General features: G+C 34.6%; 1 protein-coding gene across 3 annotated transcripts in view; it reads right to left on the bottom strand.

The window, feature by feature from the left end:
- Positions 1-26,667, bottom strand: part of LOC140055304 (uncharacterized) — a 97,293-nt gene extending 70,626 nt beyond the window's left edge. For all 3 annotated transcript variants that reach the window (XM_072100611.1, XM_072100613.1, XM_072100612.1), the window contains exons 1-3: positions 25,603-26,667; positions 1,209-1,391; positions 56-137 (exon numbers count right to left, since the gene is read on the bottom strand). In XM_072100611.1, the coding sequence (XP_071956712.1) occupies positions 56-137; positions 1,209-1,391; positions 25,603-26,170 (833 nt within the window). In that variant the 5' untranslated portion in view covers positions 26,171-26,667. The remainder of the gene's footprint in view (positions 1-55; positions 138-1,208; positions 1,392-25,602) is intronic.
- Between the last annotated feature and the right edge of the window lie 797 nt (positions 26,668-27,464).

Raw genomic sequence — 27,464 nt, 5'->3', positions numbered from 1 at the left:
GGCGTGTTCATGTAATCGTTGTCTTTAGTATCTTTATTCGTATCAAAATACCTACCCGGTTGACGTAGTGGTGGCTACTGCCCAGTAGAGGGAGACGATGTACGCATCCAAAGTGCTCTTCTCGCTGATATACGAACCTGTAAAAACATAAATGACGTACATTATCCCCACAGGAATGTAAAAACAGCATAAGTGCATTATATAGGGCACGTCAACTAGGGTGTGTATTGCACAGAAAGTTATGACAGAGTGCGCCTACGGGTAACATGCATGTAGTCGTTAAAATCACAAGTACACTGTAAAAATAGTGTTTAGATCTTAAACATGTATTTTGTACCCACTTTTTCCACACATTTAGCCTTAAACATGTTTAGATGTGAAACATGTTTAGGTTCTAAACACATTCTAAACATGTAGTCTGTATCCAACTCAACACATCAGTGACGTATTGATTGTTAAACATGTGGAGCAATATGAAGACAAGTTTAGGTTTTAAACGTGTTTAATTTGCCATGTGTGGAGCTCATGTGTGGAGCTTTTTTCCGCCACAGTAAAATCGTATGCACGCAACGCTAAACACATACCTAAACATTTTGACTGCTAAACATGTGGAGTAATTGAACATAACATTGACATTAGTCAAGTGGAGGAAAACAACATGTAGCTATAAACACGTTTAGCTTTTAAACACACTAAACATGTAACTCGTGTCTAAAAGCTAAACGTGTGGAAAAAGTGGGTACAAAATAGGTGTTTAAGATCTAAACACTATTTTTACAGTGTATGTCGCGTTTGTTTTGTACATATAGGTGGATATAGAGGAGGGAGGGGTTCAGACGCAAGGTAGAGGTCACAGGTGTATGTATGCATGATCATATTACGCCAAGTTACGATAATGATGATGATGATGATGATGATGATGATGATGATAATGCTGCAGATGATGGAGGATGATGATGACGATGATGAATAACGATGATGAATTACGATGATGATGTTGATGACGATGACGATAATGAAGATGATTATTATAATGATGATGATAATGATGATGAGGAAAGAAAACGGTGATGATGATGACAATGATGATGATGATGATGATGACAATGATGATGACAATGATGATGACGTTGATGATGATGATAATGATGCAGATGATGAGGATAATGATGCAGATGATGATGATGATAATAATGACGTTATCTTACTTGGTTCTAACTGTGCAGCCCATGTTCCATTGTCACATGTTGGTATAGTATCTCCGTGTCGGCCACTACATGACAACAAATACCAGAAACAGGCTAAAAAGTGTATGCTAAGGCCAGCGTACGTTGTGTATTTTATCGTTCGAATGGCAACTGTATTTGTGCCCAACTTCGACTCCTTCATTTCTGTAATCATAAATAAAAGAAAAATTTATTTTATTAATAGTAACAGTTAATAGTACAGAATTGAATCAGTGAAGAGTGAAATTAAAGAAACTTCGCTCTTCCCTTGATTGAATATTATATTAAATATCAAACCCTACAACCAACGATAATGACAACGTTGATAATTACGACAATGATTATGACGACGATATTAAATGATTATGATGATCATTTTTCAAATCAATAAAACTGTATTATCCACATTATTGATTATGACATGACGATGTCAAATGTTAACATAAAAAAAAAAAAAATATTAAAAGACAGCGTTCTTGCTTTCAACTATTTATCACAATCAGTGTGCAAATTGATTAAATGTAGAACAACGTCAAACAAAGACGCACAACTTCTGCAGAAAATAAGATGCCATTTTATGTGCTATTTATTACCATTACGAAAGCCAAAGTAGTTGAAATACGATGCAATTATAAATAGCAATTAAATTAGTAATACATTAATGTTTAATCAGAATGGAGAGTCGCAATAGAAAGTGAACAGACCCTCGAGTTTTTAAACAGTAATTACACGTGAGCAGACGAACGTTTACGCGCTCATTTAAGCTTGGTTCCCACTAGCGACGCAACGTAACGCAATCTACGCAACGTAAGGAAATGCCCTTTCAATAATTGTGTTTTCCCCCGCCTGCGTGAAATCAAACCTCGAGTTTTGAAACAGTAATTACGCGTGAGCAGACAAATGTTTACGCGCGCTTGTATTTTTAATTCGTGAATTAATGTTTACTTTTATTAAATACTTCGTTCTATTTTTTACGATTTGAAAGGAATCAATTTAATTTTACTTTGAAGGCTGTATATACAGTGTGTAGTTCGCCAACATCATTTTATCTTTTCCTAACCTTTTAAAGCTGAAATATTATTTGTTTTAATAAACCTGTAATAAAAGCAGCATTATGCGTGATGTCTGCAGATTCTATCATTTCATGCAGTCGTTATGTTAAATGGAACATTCTTAAGCTCTGTCTACACTATCAAAATTTATGTGACAAAAACAAATATGATGTGCCCTTATATGGGCATGGTGATGTCATATCACTACCATTATGGGTACATCACATAATATTTTTGTCAAACTAGTTTGATAATGTATACAAAACGTTAATGTATAACTTAATGCTAGATATTTCATTCTCAATGTAATATTATCTATTATACTATAATCACCATCACCACCACTTACACAAATGTCACGTGGCCATCACCATCATTATCATTATTATGACAACATTGACACCACTACCATCCACCATTACGGTGTCAAACCCACGGAAAAGCCCGGCGTTTCCAAACAGCTGTCATTTTAGGCGTTTCAATAGTGTCTGTCATTTAAAAAGGTCTAATAGTGGGGAACCAATGTAATTCCATGAGATTTTAATGCTCAAGTTGAGTTCTTGGCAGTTTTATGAATCCTTAGGAATAGTAGAATTCATTGCAACTGGGGGCCAATTTTTCCCGACCCTATTTTGGACGCCATCTTGGATTTCAAAATGGTCTCTAATTTTTACGCAAAATTGATAGTAGCTCCTATTTTAAACCACGCACGAACGTAATTTGTATGCCAAATCTTACAATATCATGATAAATCAGTCCAATGGTACAATATTTAAAATAATAGTATATGGCAGCCATAACGAGTAATACGGCGAACAAGAATGTTATTTTAGCAGTGTATGACCTGCCTACATAGGTTGACACAATAATCACTCAGTATTCAAAGTTTATACATGCATACAATCTATAAAGTCAGCCCAGTCATTATGATATTAAGTAAACCAATTCAAAGGGAATGTATTATCGATTTTGTTCACTGCGACGTACGTCGACTCAGGAGCCAACGGGTTTGTGTACAGCAAAACCACGCCAGCGTGAATTTCATTTCTACAAATTTGATTGCATCGATGTCTAATAAAAATAATACAAATCAAGTGACCATTGAGAATTGAGTAGTCTATTGAGTGGTCATCGAGCTGAATGGGGTCAGTATTAGTGATTGATCAAGATAGCTGACAATACTATTACAGCGGCTACTGCTACGAGTGTATTACGAACACCTTAGTACGCGTACATGAACCGATAGGTCTTTCACACTGAGACGTAATGGACAATTGGAATCTCTAGACAATATAATTCACTTGTGCGTACTGACCAGCACGTATTTATGCATGAATTGATAAGTGATATCTGCCAGGGCATGTAACACACGTTAAGTGTGAACGCGTATCATATATTGATTGGCAGTATGAGCGCGAGTGCGTGAGGTGACATTATCAGCGCGCATTGTGATTTAAACGCGTTTACAGCGCGTAAAAATCGCATAATCATGAGTTCAGAGTTTATGTTGAAATTAGTGATTTCTGTATGCCCTAAGTCTCCTTCTTTAACCCCTGTCTTCATCATCAAACTTTATGTGACAAAATAATGTGATGTGACCATGGACACGATGATTTCATGTCACTAGCATCATATTAATTGAGCATACCACTTACCATTTGGGAACATCGCAACTTTTTGTCAGACTAGTTTAATAGTGTAGACAGAGCTTTAGTAAAAAAGCACCTCTCGCACTGGCATAAAATAATTCCGCTTACTGTATTTCGTTTATAATATATGCGTATTTTGTCTATAAATAACAAATAAACGGGTCATTGTAAATTGATACTGTACTTGAAATAATATAGAAAACGTTAATATTCAATGCGGGAGAAGAAGGAGTGTTATTTATTCATTATCTATTCTAGTCAGAGTAAAAAGTGATTGCATTTTAGGCCTATTAATAGGCATGGATTATTAAGCTAAAATGAACGCAAAACTCTAAATAATTCACGTCACTATTTAACTGGTAGGCCTACAAGTTAAATTGCTGCAAGGTATCGTAAGTCGATACGTTTTAAGTAGGTAAACATTTTAACATGCTAAAACGCGTGCAATTCAGTCATTTATGTTGATGAAACAACGTGACACTAAATTAAAATGTATATTACTGCGTGATTACACTATGGAACGCACAAATCGCCAAAATCAACTTTAATCTATATACTATTTTCGTTTTCCTTTGGTAATAAATTATAATGAATTATCAGTAAAAAAAACCAAATATACAAAACGGTTAATGTAGGCAGTGTATGAATGTTAGGAGGTAAAACATATCACTGCAGCTAAGTTTATCAATGTGTTCTTATCAAAATGAATTATCTCGTGTTTACTTACGGATTAAAACATGTACACCATAAAGTATCTACATTGCTCGGGGTAATAACACGAACGGGCTATTTGGATGAATCTGTGTATGGATTCATTACATGACACCGATACGATTTCATAATTAAGAAACCGTCATCCCAGCTCACGGGTATGTAGGCCAAACAACTGAAAATACAGTGTGACGTTGTTAAATCCAGTAAAGCACAGATCGATAATGATGGAATTTTCTCCTGCTCCATCTGAATGCATTGCTGTACCAATAATAACAAAACAACGGGTATAACAACTTTATCATGTTTTAGCCCTGGGGTGAATTTGTTTTTCTTTAAAACAAATACCGTATGACTTTACACTTAGTTTAAATCCCGGGGTTGAAAGAAGTATATGGGTATTACCATTTTAAAGCTGTGAGAATGATTATTTGTTTTATCGGCGCTATAAAAATAAGTTATTATTAGGTGAAAAAGAAAAGAAGCCTCGACCCATCCCCCTAAAAAGAGTACTAACATATAGTACGGTAGGCTATTATAGTCTAGGCTTAGTTAGTTTAAACTTATTCAATTCTTTAAGATTAGACAACAAGTAATTTCTTGGTTACATCAAAAGCAATTTAATTTTGATGTAAATTTAATGAATTAATCAATAGAATATTATACTACCAATAATAGAGGCAACCCGAACGTCATGCATTTCAGATTACATCATTAATGCAAAGGGTATTCGATATTAATTAAAGTTATTGCAAAAAAAGTATCACACGTATTAATTTAAACAGTGGTTACGTAATCAAGCTTCAGTGTTGGTTAATTACAATAATAAAGATTAATTATTAAACGCAATATTACAAATTAAACTAATGCTTTAATGATCAATTGTATTTAGATTATTTGTAATCCAAAAAATAGGTCGTTTGGCAAAATGCTGATTATGGAAACGTGTCTTACATCTATTCTGCAGTATAGGCGCAAGTATTTGTTTCTGCAGTAGGCCTAAGTATTTGTTATGATTATATACAAATTATGATCAATACAAAATGTTTGTGGATTTCGAAATCAATAAAAATACAAATGTATATAATGATTTCTTTAATTTTCGATTTTGCAATGGTCTTATCAAGGGTCCCCATTCGATAGTGTTATTTTTTAGGATACCCTTTCCTTTTTGTAACCGTTGATGGCCGTATATTTTATCGTACACTTGCTCCAAGCATGGACTCCAAGTCTGTATTCATTTTATTGTCTAATGTTAGTCCACCAGTCGAGTATGAAACGCGATATGTGCAAAAATATTTATCTTCTTACTAATATTAATGTTAAACCTCCGTCTGGAACCCAGATCATTATCATCTTGAACCTGGGGTTGGGGGGGAGGGGGACGAATAAATTAAATCAAATGAAATTTAATTAAATCAAACTATCAAATAAATAATTGTTTTTCCTAAAATACAACATGCTGACGCTTTGGAAAAATACAACGAGATTCAGTTAATAGTAAACTGCTGTAGAGACTGTTCATAGATTTATGCAATGAGAGCCTCTATATTGTGAAAAGTCATCATTTGAAAATGCGTACACAATGAAAACTAGGCCGAATAAGAGAGTCGTCGTCGTAATAGAAACGTAGTTATGCGATGCTAATATCTATGCTCCCATTTTCTATTCATATAAACGTAATGTATTTTATTCGTTTTGTGAGCACACATTAACATTTACTCTCCATTGATGTCTGCTTTAAAATAATTTTTAATAGCTAAGTATTCATTTGCCTGTTCGATTATTGGTCAGACCTATGCAATATTCAACTTCATATACACAAAGGAATTTATATATTCTGGGGAATTACATTCAATATGTTATGGAAATATGTGTATGTATAAAAAGCTTTTTTATACGTATGAATCGTTAATGTATGCTTCGTGTTTGTTAATTAAGAGACGTACTGTGGTCAGAAATTAATTACTAATAATGTTTCGTTAGTACAAAAGAATAATTGGGTTAAACAGTGCAGACACTATTACGAGTTTTTGTATAAAACGAATGCAAATGACGATTTGTCTAGACAAAACTGACTCAAACGTGTATGAATGTATCTAAAGAATTGTTAATCTATACAAATGGGAAAATTAACCGAAAAAAAAAACAATAATATACAGCATAGTATCCCTATACAAGACCAATATAATTGTAGAAACATGTTGATTAAACTCCTAACACTAATAACGCATTGATAGTTTTAACGCGTCAACACTCGACGAATGCGTCAACATATCCACTGATGCGTCAACACGCCTAGCCGCATAAAAACACCAGTATGCATTCGTACACGCAAACATTGATGTTGTTGGTTTGGTTTTTTTTACAATGTTTACAAATGCGGTTTGTAATGTATATAGGAAAGTGTACTTGTGCTCGAGTTCAAAATACTACACCGACAGATGATTTATCAACTAATGTGAGGTGGAAGACAAACGAACGTAATGAGTGGACATAGATTGATTATCGATGGCATACACAACCGGCTTTAAGATAATAATAAGTCCTAAAAACCTGTGTCACATACTCATAAAGTGACGATACAGAAACAACAAACACAGCAATCTGATGGCATTAGTATAATTAACAGACAATGATGTAAATACACAAGATACCTAAAGCTTGGTTCCCACTAGAACGTAACGCAAGGACGTAAACGCAACGCAAGCGGGTTAACCAATGACAAGCGAAGTTATAGACAGTTAGCAATCACAAGCGAATAAGCCATCGCTTTTGATTGGTCAATTCATTTGCGTTGCGTTACGTCCTTGCGTTGCGTCGCTAATGGGAACCACGCTTTACATAGTAAAACAACGACGTAATCGTCATTTTATTTCCTATGATGGATGTTTTATAAACATGGCTCATACGCGCGCATAATTAAGCGTGGTTCCCACTAGCGACGCAACACAAGGACGTAACGCAACGCATGTGAATTGACCAATCACAAGCGATGGCTTGTTCGCTTGTGATTGCTAACTGTCTATAATAACTTCGCTTGTCATTGGTAAAAACGCTTGCGTTGCATTTACGTCCTTGCGTTACGTTCTAGTGGGAACCAAGCTTGAAGCGTGGTTCCCACTAGCGACACAACACAAGGACGTAACGCAACGCATGTGAATTGACCAATCACAAGCGATGGCTTGTTCGCTTGTGATTGCTAACTGTGTATAATAACTTCGCTTGTCATTGGTAAAAACGCTTGCGTTGCATTTACGTCCTTGCGTTACGTTCTAGTGAGAACCAAGCTTAAGGCAGGCCTGTAAAACGTTACGTTACCTAACGTAAGTGTACCTAAAAGGAGCGAATTTTACTATATGCACATCTTAGGCTCTGTCCACACTATCAAACTAGTTTGACAAAAAAGTGCAATGTGCCCAAATATGGCAGTGATATGCTCAAATATGGTAGTGATATGACATCATCATGTCCATATGGGCACATCACATTTTTTTGTCACATAAAGTTTGATAGTGTAGAAAAAACTTTAATAAATAAACCATTGCGTTGTCGTAATAATACCTGAACAATACAATACGTAATACATGAAGTCGGCGTAAAAAGGTTACGTGATGTGTTGAGAATGTGGAACGCGCTTCGAAAACGTTTATACACGTACTCATTCAATTTGCGTACGCATACGATCTAGTTACGTGTAGAGAGAGGCCTAACACATTACATCGTGGCGTATTCTCGAGTAGATCATCTTTACAACTTAAATCAAAAGAGCAAGCAAGTATATATGGCCTGCGATAAATCTCTATATAATTTAATAATAGAAATATGTTATGCATTTAAAAATACATTTGTTATTCTTATTGCGAAATGATTAAAGACATCAAAGCACAAATTTTGTACGTATTCTCAACCTCTGTGTATTACTCATCCTCTACAATATTATTTATTATTATTTGACACGAGCTGTGTCATTTGTTGATGGATAGTAGAATAAGAATTATTTTTAAAACCTTTGCAAAATTCATCACAGTCGATATTGTGAGTATAATTATGAACGCGCGCTCGCCGTTTCTATTATATATATACATATGACATTTTATTCTCTTGTCTTTCATTACCTATTCAATTTGAATATGATATGTATTTTTATTTCACCCAGGGAGATGTTCAGTAATGAGTTTCTGCAGCTGACTGAATAAGTGCTCACAAATTGTCAAAATTTGCACCACAAGGCGTCGTAAATTTTACAATATAAAAAAAAATACTACTTTATTCCGAACGCGTATTGTTTGGTTGTGTATTATATAAAGCAAAACTGGGTTTTAAACTTGGTTTGCATTTGGACGGTACGCAAGCGCACCGCGGCATATAATTGGACCGATTAAAAGCGATGGATTATATTATGAAAGGTTCTCTTTGCGTTTCCAAATGGGAACCAAGCCATATAATGTACCGTAAAGCTCTGTATAAACTAGTTTGACAAAAAAAATGTGATGTGTCCAAATATGGTAGTGATATGACATCATCATGTCCATATATGGGCACATCACATTTTTTGTCACATAAAGTTTGATAGGATAGTGTAGACAGAGCTTTAGATTGCAACGCATATGATCTAATGCATGGACCAATAATGCATTACAGCTTGCTTTCCACATAGACGCAACGCAAGCACGTTTACGCAACGCAAGCGAGTTGACCAATCACACGCGACTGTTTGATTAATCCATCGCTTGTGATTTGTCAAATCACTGTGCGTTACGTCCTGGCGTCCTAGTGGGAACCAAGCTTAACACTAACAGAAATTCAGTACCACTCTGCTGATGTTTTAACTTCAATAATTCAATACAATAGAATAAATACTACTTTTAAAAATGTCCTATAGTAAAATGTCTATTGTTAAACCAATAAGAACCATAATATGTTTTTTCGTCATGTGCGGCTTTGTATAATTTTAAATTTATCTATGCTTGATAACAGACGGAGATCTGTTTACCAAATCATGTAAACGTAATAGGGACTCTGACGGACAATAAGATTAACCGATGTGCGAACATGATGATACCATGGAGAAATAATATTTCTCCATGATGATACGCACACACAAACACTCAAGTAATGAGGGCGGTGTGTATCTCAAGTAATACGAGGATAATTATTGGTTGTTGAAAATAGCAGACGATTCACTCACGTGATACGTATTATATTAACAACGAGGAGAAACAGTTACCTTAATTAATGATAAACAAATTCAGATTAATTTATAAATAACTAAATTAACAGGATTTTGAATACAATGACACAGCAAGGTCAAGTCCAGTCATCGTGCGTTACAATGGTTGCTATTGATTGCACATGACGTCAACGTCAGATTTACAATGCTGAAAAATGGTAACATCTTTAAATGTTTGATATTGTATGTTAAATAAATCTAACCATGTACTGGTGACTGTGTAATCTGGGTTACAGACGGAATTTTGACTTAATATATAAGTTAAAAGATCAATATTTTGGCACATATGGCGTTGCATACGTATACTAGGCTACTTGCATACAGCCTGGAGCAAGTCTAGCGTCTGTGGGGCAATAGGCCTTTATGTGCCATGTAAACAAATTAAGACTGACCACGCGCCCGTAAATGGATATATAAAATGTCGTGCACTTGGCGTTGTCATAGGTTTTCCATACCGACCGCAATTTTAGAAATTGGCGTAAACGCATAAGTTATAACAAATAAATGCTCAACTCATATTGCTCGCCAATTCAAATTTTAGAGTAAACATCTTCCAACTAGGGTGTCTTGTTTTGATTATTATTAACATTACATTAGATTAGATATTAGATATAATCATAGAGATATTATAGTGAACTATAATATCTCTATGATATAATGTACTTTAAAAGCCTTGCTTTAATAATTAACACAAAACAGCATTGTAAATACATAGTAAATAGTACACCGACTTATAGATAGATAGTCGGTATCTTGTAATCAATCAATCAATCATCAATCAATCAAAGTAACATTTATTTCTCTTATTGTCTTTCATAGAAATTAAAAATTAACAGTAAAAATGATTAAAATAAGGGGGACAACAATCCTAGTGGAATTAAGCTTGCTAACGCGTTTGAATTCTCTGTCGAGCCGTAATGAATCATTTCAATTAACACGCAATAGGGCTAATCTTCAGATATGATCATTTGGGAAGGTGAGAAATAAAGCAAAGCTTATACGGGGTTGAAGAATGGATGGAGTTATACCTATGGTTGTTAGAGTCGGGTGATAAAAAAAAAGCACAAATCAAACGTACAATTAAATTAAATAATGTAATAGCAATTCTTACTGAACAAGCGGAATAATTTTTGTATTTTATGTTAATATATAGTATGTTTAATTTAGATATAGTTGTAATTACAGTATGTATTTTGTCATGAGGACCGCCACTGAAAATACGGGTTAAGCTGGAATGGAAATAAATACAAATGACTAAAATAAATATGGCAACATTTGTCCATGTTCTTATATTGTTTGACTGACATAATAAAAGTGTTTGCTTAGATTCGGACAAAAAAAAACCAAGAGATGTCCTTCTGATGACCAAGGCCGACAACTCGGTAAATAATGTAAAAAGCCAAAGCAAATAAATGCAACATTACGTAATTCAACCTATTCGCAACAATTACATGGAACGCTGGAATATTTTGATGGAAAATCATGACAAAATATAACCATAATAAGTATTCATGTATGTTTTCTTTTCGAAACGTCTTAAAGGCCCATTTACACTAGGACGATAACAATTCACGATAAATAGATAAACATACATTTTTCATACATAAAACAATCTAAAAGTGTTCATCCTAGAACTATAGGATAACCATGCTTCCTGATGATATTTTCACACGTCCAATCAAATGACGTCATGATTAGTAAGAGCAAAAATATCGTGACAATACAACGATTTTATTATTTTTATTGATCATGATCGAATTAAAAAAAATATATATTATTTTTTATTAAAGACAGCATAAATGATTATAATCCTATATACCGGTAGTTTAAAACGAAAACTTCCAATTTATTTGTTTTATGTAAGAAAAATGTATGTTTATCTATTTATCGTCGATCGTTATCGTCCTAGTGCTAAATAAATAAAAAAATGAATGTATCTTGTTTCGCACGTCACAGGTGACATCATATTTTATTGTTATTAATTACAACCCACTCTTCAAATGCAAAGAAAATAAATTAACGATTTCTCAACGATGTAACAATTAAATATGCATAAACAAATTAATAACAACAGTTATTATATCGAGTTGAGATAATTTGCGATGCGTTCTATTTACCCAGGCAAGACCAGGGGCCCACTATGTCTGGTATTACAATGCAAACACATTTTAAGTATATAGCATTTAAATTTAATACTATTTTAAAGCATTGGCCCATATTCCTCTATATTTAAAAATATCTTAAATGCGCCATTTTTGGTAGCATAATTTATAACAATAAATACAAAGTAAGCATCATTTGCAGTTAATGAGAACTGGATATTGCACAGATCAAAGTCTGCTATTAAAGAGAAATTGCAATGCGGATGCATCAATATTTTGCGTGAAGTCAAAACTAAAGCTCTATCTACACTATCAAACTTTATGTGACAAAAAAAAAGTGATGTGCCCATATATGGACCGTATTTATGCATATTACTACCCTATTTGGGTACATCACACTTTTTTGTCACATAAAGTTTGATAGGATAGTGTAGACAGCGCTTTAAGACATGATAAATGGGGACTCTTCATCTAAGCAATACAACGGAGAACAGAACATTACTTTATTTAATACCAGGACATAATTATATTAATAATAATTAAGCTTACGTTTATTTAACCACGTATAACAAATCAAACTTTCTGACGTTAATAATGTTATTCATCTGAATTGTTACGTAAAATCATAATCATTAACCTATGCGCTTGTTTGTAGTATAAACAATAACGCGCACGCATTGTTACGTTGTGCCTTCCGATCCGTTAACCGATATGGTGCGCGTTTGCCGCCATAATCGCCATATATTCTTAAATAGAATATAATGACGACACTAACCACACGGGGAGTTTATAAAATAGCATACTGTACTGTATGTATAGTGTAAAGTGTAAATAATGTTTCAAATAAATACGTTTAAATTAGTGTTACTATTGTAACAGTGTTTAACAGTGTCCCTTCGTGGTTGTCATGCTACTCACGGTAAACTAATTACTTTCTTATAATAAAATACGAGAAACGACTGCCTTGATTATTCAACGTCTCTATAGGCTATATTGAAGTACTACTGTACTGACAAATAGACAATAGGCTAACGGTTAAAGGGAACAAAAATGCTGTATTGATGATGATCGGTTCTGAAAATGGCGTGGGCGAAATGTTAAGAAAATGCAATTTTCTGTTGATACACCTCAGGTGAAAACAAAACATACGAGATCGCATTTAGGCTTGAGAATGAGTTTTTCAACCATGTCAACCAATTTATAATATAGAACTATATTGTTCGATGCTATAAAAAAAAATAATTTCTTCATTTTTATTGTACAATGGTTACATAAGGCAGGAATAGCCTACTTACTAAAACATAATGAACAAATTGATATAACTTTGTAAATTAAAACTTTAAAGAAATTAAGTGTTGAAGAATTTGGTTCGAATCGTTAAAAACACTCACAAGTCAACTAATTTTAACCAATACGGTACAGTTAACCCATGAAGGTTTATTAGAATATTTAGGCTGAAACAGACGAAATCCGTATCTGTTCGCAAGCAAGAATAAGTGCCGCGCTGCAAACTTGTGGTTACTAAACATGATTATGGCGAATCAATGCGTGCACATTGAGAACAGATAGCGCACAAACGATATGCGCAGAAGTTGGACACATATATTAGTTGGAACACAATCAGTATTTAGAAATACCAATACAGTATCTATACGTTTAGACGTTTAATAGCCACCTCTTGTGGAATTAACAGCGGCCGTGTATTTAGATAATTTACGGTCTTTTAAAACTCTTGTTTTTCTCAGTTGTCATTAGAATGCGATTATGAGGTTGCAATTGCCAGTGTGTATAGGCAATTCAATCTTCTAAGTAGTATACCATTTGCCGGCCTTGTCGATCACTGAATCATTCCGAGCAGCTAAATGAAGCGTGACTTACTCTTGACGCTTCTTAAGATAATTGTTGTATTCATAGCCACGTGACCATACAACATATTATTCAAATACTGTAAAGTGGAATTTGTTTTACACGAAAATATTGCAGAGATATTCTGAAGAAGAAAGTAGGCCTAGGTATTGTCAAAACTTCACCACCACTACTGTATGATCCTTCCACTGTTTAAGATTGGTTGGCTATAACTCGAACATTGCATTCGAACATTCAACCAAAATAATATCGATTTTACCAAGCCAAGAAATTAAGGGTTGGTCACAGGGGAGTCGATAACGAAATAGCTCCGTATATAAAAGCATATCTATGGGGAACGACTCACTGAAACTAGATCCAATTTGATGAGTTCCAAATATAGTCCAACTGCCTAATACAATTTCAATTTAATTCGATGTGCGTATGATAATTCGAAATTATTTCTGCGAGGAACCGTTTGTTGTTGTCATCGGAAACTATTATCTCCACTAACACGAGACAACTGCTGCAGCAGGTGAGAGCACAAGTAACAAAAAGACAACATTTAATAGTGGAAACGAAATTAATATTGCAGACATTGTGAATAAGAAGTCTTAAGCTCTGTCCACACTATAAAACTAGTTTGAACCAAAAAAGTGAGATATGCCCAAATATGGCAGTGATATGCCCAAATATGGTGTGATATGACATCATCATGTCCATAATGAGCACATCACTTTTTTTTGTCACATAAAATTTGATAGTGTAGACAAGGCCCGACTTTCCAAATGCCTAACAAAATGGTACCTCTCATATTATCATATATTAACGACCACTTAGTGGTACCAGGATTGTGTCGTTTTTTTCCATTTTATCTCTTTGGTTTCTCTTGGTCAATGGTCTCAATAATTGGAAGTTTTTAATCAATTAATAGGATCGTAATTAGAGGGAGCTAATTGGATAATCGTGTAATGACAATTATTATTGTATTTGTCAAATATTATATTAACAAAGACGCAGTCCTTGGGCGAACAAATAAATTAAAATATATATTTAATAAAATTGCGGAATTTCTCTTACATCTATCCTCGTAAAGCCTGGTCTACACTACCAAACTTTATGTGACAAAAAAAATGTGATGTGCCCATATATATGGACACGATGGATGATATTATATCACTACCATATTTGGGTACATCACACTTGTTTTGACAAACTAGTTTGATAGTGTAGACAGAGCCTAACATAAAAGGCCTAGGTGTTATTTACCCACCCAGAACAACTAAAACGGTTGTTTTATAGTTGAGCACACGACATACAAGTAGCCATTTTGATAAACCGACCTCGTTTAAATAGAAACTTGACTGACTGAATACGACACTTACTCACTCTAAGTGTAATGAATGAGCGATCCGCGAGATCATTAACAACTCATAAAGTGAAATATTATCAGATTATTTTGACAATGTGAATTGGTCCTTAGGGTTATAACCATTAACGGTTATCAGATACAGTAGTTACACCCATAATTTGCGTACTAATAATTTGTTAAGAAAACCATAAATTCTTCAACAGAACTGAATGACGTATCGGTAAACCAACACATTCAATTAAAACCTACTTGCAGTCGTAATAATAATACATGTGTCGCATTTATACAGCATTCACGTAACGTATTATATTCAACGAACTGTTACTGGGATCGAATCGATGATTAGATCACAAATTGTAGGTCTGTACCTCTAGAGTTCACAGATTTAGTATGGTCAAAAATAAGTTGAGATGGTTTATTAAATAGGACGGCGTTCTGCTGATCGATGAACCAAATTAATGTTATTAAAAACACGTAACTCATCTGAAACTGAACGATGATGATTTGGACATTAATTCGATCGCAGGCATTGCGTTCACATGATCATGAAAGTGACGTCACGCTGCATGGGACTACCAACTCAAAACCTTAAGCTCTGTCTACACTATCAAACTAGTTTGACAAAATATATTTGAATATTAGTAATGACTTTAATTAAACTAAAATCCAACATAATAGGTTGTTTTCTGTTAATACAATTCATCTGACAGCAGGTCACCTATTCTTTTCAGATTCATATTTTAAATGACGTGCGTCGTCGTTTCTTAGCAGAAACAGCTCCAGTTCAGAATAATATTTACACAGCAGGCTTGCAATTAGAACAAGCATGATGATAAAACCATAGATGGGTCGTCGTATCAGATGATGGAGATGGGAGAACACAGTCATTCAACGCAGCGAGGATGCGGACGGACACAAATTCCTAATAGTAAATATTTTATATTGAATTATCTAGCAACAAAAACGCGCACAAGTTCCATTCACCTATGTATGTCAACATAACGCGTTTGGTGCCAATATTCAGCTAAATGGATTGAATGTGTGTATGACCAGAATTTTCCACGAAAACTTATTACAGAGGAGGAATAAAGCTTAGCATTATATTACGACAGATACGACTTTTACGATCGGGTGCTCTGAATGTTATTAGTTTTTATGTCCATTCACACTGAATCAACTTTAAATCGTCAACAAAGGTTAATACACATTAAGCTTGGTTCCCACTAGAACGCAACGCATGGACGTAACACAACTATGGATCATTTAAACAGTCCCTTGTGATTGGTCGAATCGCTTGCGTTGCGTCTACGTCCTTGCGTTGCGTTCCAGTGGTAACAAAGCTTAAGGTAATTTGACCAATCAACACCCGACCGATCATACAAACTGTCGCTTGTGATTGGTCAAATTATTTGCGTTGCGTCAACGTCGGTGCGTTGCGTCCAAGATGGAAAGGAAGAATAAACTTAAAATGTTGTAGTTTGTAAACAAATAATTTAGAATACACTTTAGAACACAACAGATTGATCATTATGTTAAAATATAAATACACAGCAATATTCTTGGTTTCTAATTAAAATCACATTAAGAACGAGTTAGCCACAGTATAGCGTTTCGGGTCAAAGAAAATTGATCGCAATTATAAGGCAATTTGAGGGATAATTCTGTCGGTTTTCCATTGTCGGTCGGTCCTGATCGCGGCTCACATTATTGTGCATAATGTAGCATTTATATACTTCATTATTACATACTTTATATTAATCTTATTATGGTTTATAGACAATTTTGATTCAATAAAACTGTGTACGCAGCCTCCGCAAACTGCCCACACATGATTCGTGGTAACTGCTTTCAAAAAACCTTAGCTGAAAGTAAATATGAACAAGGCCAATATATGACGATGACAATATTTTACATCAAATTCTCGTTACCATAGAATGTTACAAATCGATAAAAGATTAACAACTCGCTATACAGCACGCAGCGCACTTTATCTCGTTATGCGAGCGAGTATGGGCGGCCATTATTGCATTAGTAATATACGATAATTTTTTTATTCTGAAATTTAGAAAATACAGTGCATGCAGTAAACCATGATTCTCAGAATTTGAAATGAAAGACATTCAAAAATTAAGTTTAGAGAAAAAAATTAATTTTAAATTTTGTTTAGCAATATTGCTAATCAAACTGATTTTTGAGTCGAGAAACATAGTTTTGTATTGTATTTTTTGCTACACAATTTTAAAAATGTGTAGCAATAATGTTGACATTTGTATATAGCTTTTTGCTATGCTATACTCTGGCGAAATTATTCCCTGAAGTTACATGTACAAATGTTGTGTTAGCGGCGCAGACGCATTGAACCCGGCTTAAATTATTAAATTGACTTTTATTTTATGACAAAACAAAACAGAATATCTTGGTGAAACCGCATCGTTTTCGCATCATCGTGATGACGTCACCAGTAACATTGCTTACATATTACATGTCAATTACTTGTTGAAGTCTTTATGGTGTACAATCAGCGCATTAAACCCAACCATGTGTCTGTCGTTAGGACATACCTTGGTAATAGTGAGCAACGTCATATTCAGTGACGTAACGCAGAGGCCTGGGCCCTTGGTTTAGGAAACCCAAGTGGCCCTTCAACGCTATGTGTGGGGAATCATGTACGCTAAATACTCTTGCTAGCTAAACATGTGGAGAAATTGAACAAAACAGTGACATGCTGACTGCTAAATGAGTCGAGGAAAACAACATATGTAGCTATAAACACGTTTAGGTTTTAAATACGCTATGTGTTTAAAAGCTCCACAATGTTTTCACAGTGTACAGTATACTATAGTATACTACGTATTTATTTATTTTTGGGATCAACAAAATGTTTAATTATTGCTTTAATATTTAATTCATTTAATTTAGATGTGGGGACAACGTATACAAAATCGAAGAACATTTGTTGGGCTGTTATAGATGGTACTTAACAGTATAATACTAAATTGCCTTCGGGAGGCTCGTCGCGTGCTATAATACCATTTGTTATGCAACTTATGTCATCGCATTGCACTCTATTACACGACTTAAAGGTTACACTACAAACATTAACCATCTCACCTTCTGACATGTTGGGGTCAAATTGGGTATTAGATTGTACGTGAGTGAAACTATAAATAAATACGCGTGCCAGTCATTCTTGAAGGGTTGGAGGGCCACGCGAGTGACACGAGTCGTGAAATAAACCATGGCGCTATACCCATAAAGGGGTTGCAGGGCCACGCGAGTGACACGAGTCGTGTGATAAACCATAAACCAGGCCCATAAAGGATTGGAGTGCCACGCGAGTGACACGAGTCGTGAGATAAACTATGGACCAGTCCCCTAATTGGTTGGAGGGCCACGCGAGTGACACGAAACATGAGATAAACCATGGACCAGTCCCCTAACGGGTTGGAGGGCCACGCGAGTGACACGAGTCGTGAGATAAACCATGGACCAGCCCCATAAAGGATTGGAGTGCCACGAGTCGTGAGATCAACCATGGACCAGCCCCATAAAGGATTGGAGTGACACGGAAGTGACACGAGTCATGAGATAAACCATAGACCAGTCCCATAATGGGTTGGAGGGCCACGCGAGTGACAGGAGTTATGAGATAAACAGTGGAACTATACCCATAAAGGGTTGGAGGGCCACGCAAGTGACACGAGTAGTGAGATGAACCATGGACCAGCCCCATAGATGATTGGAGGGTCACTTGAGCGACACAATTCTTAAGATCCAGCAATAATCGCCTCCATTTCCAACATCCTGGTAATAATATTATTATTATTAACTTATTGTAAACCATGTGTAGTGCATGCAAATGGAAGCATATTAATATATGAATATAATTTCGTTTCTAAATCTATGATAGTTTCTTTAGGCGTGGCACAGGAATTGTAGCATTTTTCCGTATACTATATAAGATTTCATATTAATGAAATGGAGAACACAGGATTATAAAACCCATTCATGATTTTTGATAAAAGACGGTTATTGATTATGATTTTACTTGACCGCTGGCGTTTGAAACCACTAGGCCTACTCAAAGGCCCGATCAATATCCACTGAATACAGTATATCTATAAAATATAACATTAACTTTAACATGCCAAAACACGTATTCAATTTGCTATTGCGATTACCTTTCATTGTATACACGGAATTTCAAATAGATGCTTGCCTAATTGTTAATTAGTGACATTTGAGTACCTAGTCAAATTATTCGGTTTATCATTACATTAAATATAACGTAATGCGTAATTTGAAGCCTTCACTATAATGTTGAATAAGACTGGTTATCACGTGTCCAATAAATCAAGGCCCTTAACCAACCTTCAGCCACATCATGTTTCACATGTAAATTATGGCTTACAATTATTACAATCATAATGAACACATCGAATGCTATACTGCACAGTCTTTGTACAGTCAGGTATTATAGGTAGACTTGCCTTGTAAATGTGAGGTCTCGGGTTCGAATCCCACTCATTTTCATACAACAAAATGACCTGTCGTTAACAATATCATTAGGGCACAAATATCACATACGTGACAGGGATTTTAAAAATATTGTATTGTGGTAGAGTCCATTCTTGCCTCGATCCCCCTAATCGAGGCAAGATGTCAATAATTAGCAATTTAAAAATAAATGTATTAGATATTGTATTACCACATTATTAATAATATTAATAAATATTTATGAGAGTTCAAATTGAGTAATTCCCATTTTAATATTTCCGGGAAAATTGTTACTGATATTTATTGTGCATAGGTCATCAACATGTACCAGTAGGTATCATTATTAATGATTCTCTATTAATCGAGTTACCATGGTTGAACTAAACATGCCGATTCAGTTATCTTATAATAATACCACATACTGTGGTTCGTTCAGTTTCAATCTTGATAACAAACAAACTCTACTTCCAGGTATAGGTTATAGATAATATCTGCGCACTGTTCATAAAGGCCAATTCAGATAGCGTTGTAGACGAGGCCCGACGAGTTGCCTCGTCCCGACGATTTAAAAACTACGCCTAACGCTTCTCGTCGCCCTGCAACTCAGACAGCACCGACGAGTCAAGACGACGAGTCAGGCCTCGTCGTGCGGCGCTGTCCAGTGACGACTACAATATGTCATCTTCAACATTGAGAACTACGGGAACTGGAGTACGTATCATACGTATTATAGTGCACACGCGTTTCTCGGGAGTAAAATCGTTGATATAAAACGCGTCATCAACCTGACAAAAGCAATATTTATATCTTCTTTTGTTTTTACTGTTTCTGGTTTATGTTTTGATACCTCTCGCGAGTACGTAGTCTTAGATCGATAGCGTCGCAATGGGATACGCTCGGTCGCTCAATTAACTTTAATTACTACAAAATGACACAGTAAGTGAAGAGATTCCACGGGGCAGTACCGCTGATATGATACCGTTATAGTTTCTAGCATCAACATAAGCTCGCAGGTCAAGAACATAACTCGCAATGCAATGGACATAAGAGCCACAATCCAGATAAATTGATTGTGCCGCGTCAAAGAAATAATCGGCTCATTTTTATTGGCGCTTGACTTGCTACTTTTTGTTGCATTATTATAGAAATATTTGATTATTAATACAGGAGGATCGCAGCAAAATGGCCGCATTCAGTCTAATCGCGATCAGCGATGTGTGTGGAGAGTGATAGATTCATAATATTTATGGAGGCTATAGGATCAATATCCAAAGTGCAGACTGTAAACCCGAATCTACTTAAGTGAAACTTTGATAGTAAATCTTGTATGTTTCATCTTGTTGCACGAGACAAATATCGACCGTAATAATTCCAACGATTTAAGAAAGCTGTTTTCAAAGCCCTCGCAAAAATGCAAACATTTACATTCGTGGCGATGTATTTGCCATACTGTTTTTATGATTACAATAAATTATTATAATTACCATTTATTGAAAAAAATATCGCGGATCATTAAGGCAATACAAAATATATAATTATATGCCTACGTACATTATCTACGCATTGATACTTGAGTGTAAAGTAAAATTTATAAACGACTGATTATACGGCGAGGCAATGGAGAAATTCTTTTTTAAAAACAATTTTCGATCATTAAGGCAGTACAAATATATAATGGTATTCCTACATATATATATATTCTGTAAGCATTGATACTTAAGTATAAAGTTACATTAATAAACAACTGATTAAACGGCGAGGCAATTGGAGAAATTCTTAACCAATTCACGAAAATCTAGCTGGAAGGAATAATACGAAACCTATAAACGCCATTTTAGATTTTTTAAATCGAACAAATGTCAAATTCAATGTATCACAGAAAGATTTCCACAATTGGTTTTTAACCAATGTATGCGTAGTTGGTTTTGTAACATCAAATAACAATGTCTTGGATATACGCAACGTAACATAATAGTTATTTTTTGCGATTAAACTCTTAGGCCTATAATGTTATGCTCCTCCTGCTTACAATCTTATTTTGCATTGTTAATATACCCGGGTCTGTACAGACAACCCCGGGTAGAATGAGCTCGTTTTTATTACGTTCAGATAATACGGGCCTTTACCACTTTTTAGATTATGATAGGCCTACGATGAGAAATCCTGATTGGAAATAATTCTGTTTCGCACAAAATGAGCGTTATACGTTCTTTCAAAACCTTCTTTTTAATACAGAATAACAAGTAATTTTGATGCAATGTTGTCATGTGTCTATTATTAATTATTAAAAGGCGCACAAAAGGCAAACCCAGACGTAACATGGCCTTCATCCTCAACGACAGCGAGTACCTAATCTTAATAATCTCCATTCAGAGGGAATTGCATGGAAACAGGTATATACTGTAGCTTAATTATACGTTACTATACATTTAAAATCAGTGTGTATCTTTGTCAATCATTTTATTGCAATAGTTTTTATTTAGCCAATAACAATTGCTTATAAATGTACACCAGCCTAGAATCACCAAGGGCATTGGGGGTGAAGGGGGTAGGTGTTTTTAGTTTTATTTTACTACATTATTCTAAAAAAACATTTACTTTCACGCGCCTTATACATCGATTAACACGGTACAATTTGCTTATTTCTTTTACTTATAGAGCAATTTACCATGCACTTATAAGTGCAAATTATTATCCTCCATGAGTCATATTCATTATGGTCTTAGATTACATGAATAAAATGATTATAAAACGAATTGTATTACAAGTTGAATTTAATTTTCTCTATCATTTTGGCTGTCAAATTTTGACTTGGATTGTGCAGGTGGCGCACGCCCAGCCTAAATTTTCCTTCATTTCATTTCAGAACATTGAATTCTCTTTTTTTTCTATGTACAGAGTTTATGATAAAACGAATTATAAATAAGAGCGGCGAAACCCAAAAAGGGAAAATTTAGAATACGGTAAAAGGTTGTGGAGATGGGTTAATAGGAGGTATAGCATTGTCCCATCATCATCCCTTCATTCACGTAATATTATTCAATGCATCAATGCATACTATAATAAATCCTCACATTAGTAGCAGTGAGAACATTTCGAGCAGCACACATATTGACTTGGCCTATTTCAAACACTTCAAAACGCACTTACGACGAGGAGACATTTCAACTTAGGATGATGCATTATTATTCTCTAGGCCAATATTGCAGTGATTTGTAAGAATTAGAAGGTTATAATGTCCTATTATTTTAAGGGGCGACACTCTTCTAATTCAGGCCTAACGCTCGTCCGATTATAGGCCTACACATGTTGAAAGGAACCCAGTGGAATGTTATGGATAGAATAGCTCTGATAACAATAAGAAGCTTTAAGAATGGTAGCTACAGATTAAATGTACACGACCAGAAGCACACATACAAGAAGAACAACATCGTAATTAGCAAACATACAAGTGGACAGATAAATTGATCGGCTGACTAAGTGAAGCTCCAGGACCTAATCAATTTAATTGGACAGCAAAGGTATAACACAAATAGAGAATACCGTATAATGTCACCATTACGTTTGAGTTATGATTTTGGTTTAACTGGGTTTTTTTTAATGCAATTTTGATAATTTTATGCAAATTGTGTAGTTTTGATTTGCTTTATTTTGGTAAATTGGCTAAAAATCGTCGGATTGTTAAAGAATTATGTTTCCTAAATATAAAGATACCGCCATTTGTTGTGAAGTATGGACATTTAATTCCTTTTATACAAAATTAACAAGACAATAACGGGATTATTATCAGCCGACACATGTTACGAATATTAACTGATTATTCAATTTGTTCATTATTTACACATTTATTCTCAGAGAAAAATTTCATTCTAAATTTTTTTTTGCAATATTGCTAATCAAACTGATTTTTGAGTCGAGATAGACAGTTTTGTATTGTATTTCTTGCTACACAATTTTATAAATTTTATAAATTTTATAAATGTGTAGCAATAAGGTTGTTGTATAGCTTTTTGCTATATGCTTCACTGGCAAAATTATTCACCGATTCTACTACTGTATATATATTTTAAGAATACACACATTCTCTGGTTTATTACGACTACCTGTAAAAAATATCTTTTTCAAGGTCATTAGTAATTAATTGTTATTGCTAAATTAATAAGTATTGCACAAGTAATACCTGTAAATAAATACAGTAAATCGAAACCGAATCTAACGGGATAATATTATCTGATTCTAATCATGGAATTTTTTTGTTGGGGTTTTTTCTATATCCTATACTATTACTATAAATAACTACAGCTACATTTTAAATTTCCAATCTCTGTTAGTATAGCATTCCAACCAACCGTCAAACAAGGTGGTACATAAATAATCCGTTAAATATGTAAAAAAAGTAACATTAATCTAGATAATTGTTGACTTAGTATTTCCGACTGAATAGACTTGAATCTGAAATTAGTTATTGGTTAGTTTTGTAATGTCAAAATGCTAATGTCGATTTTTACGATTGCCTTTTTACATAATAATACTTCGAGGAGGGCATAAAATTAACAATAGCGTGGTTACAGCAGCCCAAGGTCTCTTTTCTCAATAACGCATTGATATTAATGAATAGTCGTCAATATTATTCTGACAATTATCCGAACAGCGGTTATCAAAATTCAAAAATTTTTTTAAAGCCCAATGTACATAACATAACATTGAATGTATGCATGTAGTGAATAATACGGTATTTACGTAACGATATCCCTAAAGTGCATTCGTTCTGTCCATTATTGACTTATTACAATTAACGTTTTCGTTAATGATGTCAAATGCCGACAATGTTTGTGTAATAATAACAGCATAATTGATGTTAATTTGTCGAACAGACTCTATTGCGGTAATTCTATGTAGTAACAAGTAGGCTAGTAAATGTCTATTGTTTTGCAATATTGCATACTGCTGCTGACAAAATGGTATACATACACTTTTAATAATTAAAATAAAATGCACATCAATAATTAATAATAATGAGTCCTAAACTAGACTAGGCCTAGGCATATAATAGACCGTCATAATATTATGAAGATTTGTTAATGTTTTATTAATTATTTGTTTATGTTTGTGAAAATTGGCCAAGGTAGACATGTAGGCCTAGGCTACATAATTTAAATACTACTGTAGCCTATAGGCCCTAGTAACCTAGTCTTAGGCCTAGGCCTATTTAGGACTAGCTAGGCCTAGGCCTAAGCCTAGTGACTACTAGGCCTAGGCCTATACTGTGTAGGATCCTGAAATTCAATTTACAACTTCAATATTTATAATATTAATATTAATATTAGGCCTAGGCTAGGCTAGGCCTAGCCTTTTATTTAGGTAGTCATCTTTTCAAAAATAAAATATGCAATGTAGAAATTTTATGTCAAATAATCTTGCTGCTATTCGCCCCAGCTGATGATAGGCCTAGCCTAGGGGCCTAGGCCTATACTTTTCTTTGAATATTAATATAAAAATAACAAGACAATAATATTTTTTAACATTCAATTGGCATTGTTTTTAGGCGTTAATGATATCATTGGCTAATATTTCTGGTCAGTGGTAAATAAAACCAAACATAAATACAAAATTATGGGAGGGCCAATGTTATTTTAATTTTATATTAGGCACTAAGGCATAACAAATGTATTAAACTTTGGATTCTATATAGGCCTAGATTTCTATCCGTTAAACTCTCTCGATCGAACGAAGCAAACAACGCGCGGTTCATACTGTACAAATTCATGCAATGATATATTGGGCAAGTCAAACCAAACAAACTACAAAGCTACTACAGTAATGAAAGGCCAATGACGTTATTTTAATGTTTTTATATTTGTTTTGGCCATAAAAAATACGCTAACGAATGTAAACTTTGATAAATTTAAACTTACCAAAATAGGATTCTATCCGATAAACTCGAAGCAAACGGTTCATGCAACGATATTGGGCAAGTTTTGGTACGATATTTGTAAGCGTGGTAACAAAACCATCAGCTACTTGTATTCCAGGTTTTGCCAAAACTATCAAACCCAATGGTAGAACAGAAACAATATCAGGTATGAATGTTGTTCGTAGATAATGCTTGCGAATGAGACGAACATCTGAGATTAAAATCCCGTTTTTCATATATCCAACAAAAAATCTCAGGACAATATCAATGATAAAAATGAAGTCACAAAGGTAGACAAAAACCCACAGTCCCAAGACCCGCGAATCTAAAACTGCTATGAAAACTTCTAATGCGGAGGTAAAAATTACGGTGGTAACAACTAAGGCTTCCCATCTTTGCATCCAAAATGTGTGAGGTGATAAATAAAAGTGTCTGCTAGGATTAGTGTTAACTCTCCTGCCTCCTGCTGTACTTGTTGTACAGCTATCAACTTCCAAAGAAGATGTCTCTGCTGCAGATATTGTTGAAGAATCATGGTTGTTGTTTGAATTTTTCATGTCTGTCATCATGAAGAATTTTCAGGCTGATTTCACTCACTGTTTCCGCTCTCCATTTACATCGTTTACAATCCGGTTTCAGCTTCAATATTATTCTATTTTCTCAAAATACTTCGTTCATCTTCAACAGTTTGAAAATACGTCAACTTTAACCACAATCGTCTCCGAAAAATACGACTCTAATACGATGACAAGAACGACAAGATAGCAGATCGCAGCAGCTGCTCATCGACTTTCGCGTGTTGAATTTTGTGTGAAATAAACGTGAGGGGGATAACGTGACGTACGCGCAATTAACTTGTTTTACGCGCGCGTTGCCGCACTTCCATTAAGTGTGTAGTAATTGCCTGAAGACGTTGCTAAGAAACACATTGCTCGTTCGCAATAATGTTTAGTCCTTTTGTTTTGAGTACAGAGCCAAACTGCAAACTATCAATGCAACAACGCCGGACAATTTCGAATTAAGCTCCTACTTTGTTAAAGATAGTTGCAAGCAACACAGCTTTGCTGCAGACTTATTGGAGGTGAACTGCCTCTCGGAAAGTGCTCGGCGATTAGAACAACAGATGAAAATTATGATCGGTATGTAGTGAATGCAGCATCAACTCTGGTTTATAAAAGAGGGCGCCAGACTTGATTTTGGAAACAGCACAATCGGTTAAAATATTATACAAAACAATTAAAGATGTATTGTCCCCCGAAAAACTTGAAAAATAAAGATTACTAAAATCATAATTTGAATAGGCCATTTTTCAGTTTTATAAAGTTATTCCCTTATTTAGAAAAAACAAATATAAATATTTCACTTTAGGCCTCTATAAAAAGACAAAATAAACGGGTTAATTTAAACTAAAAACCATCTGATACAATTAAGTATTTTTTTGCTTTAAATTACTTTTTTTCAGGTAAATAATTTTTTGTTCGATCCAGTTTTTGGTCAAAGAGAATAACTCTTATGTGACATTAAAATGGCATATTCCAAAAAAAATGTTTGATTAATTTTTTAGGGGGACATTCTTTAATAATAACACGCAAAACTAAAGCTCGCCAAAGCTTATTAAATGTAAAAAGTACGCATGCACTGTCGCGATTATTAGAAATGCGAAAGTACGTTGACGTACCTAATTATGATAAAATACGTACCTGTACAATATAAATAAAATTAGGTGATGTTTTTGTTTTAATTTCATGTGTTAAGCCGATTTTCCACTAGGCGAATTTGTTCGCGCGAATCGAACGCGCCAGCTTGTACGCATGTGTATTCATGTTTACATCTTCCAAATCTTTCTCTACGCATGCGTATTAG

Source organism: Antedon mediterranea, chromosome 7 (genome assembly GCF_964355755.1).
Source record: "Antedon mediterranea chromosome 7, ecAntMedi1.1, whole genome shotgun sequence".
Classification (NCBI taxonomy): domain Eukaryota; kingdom Metazoa; phylum Echinodermata; class Crinoidea; order Comatulida; family Antedonidae; genus Antedon; species Antedon mediterranea.
Note: the sequence above shows the minus strand (reverse complement) of the source record. Positions and strands in the feature narration are given on the sequence as shown.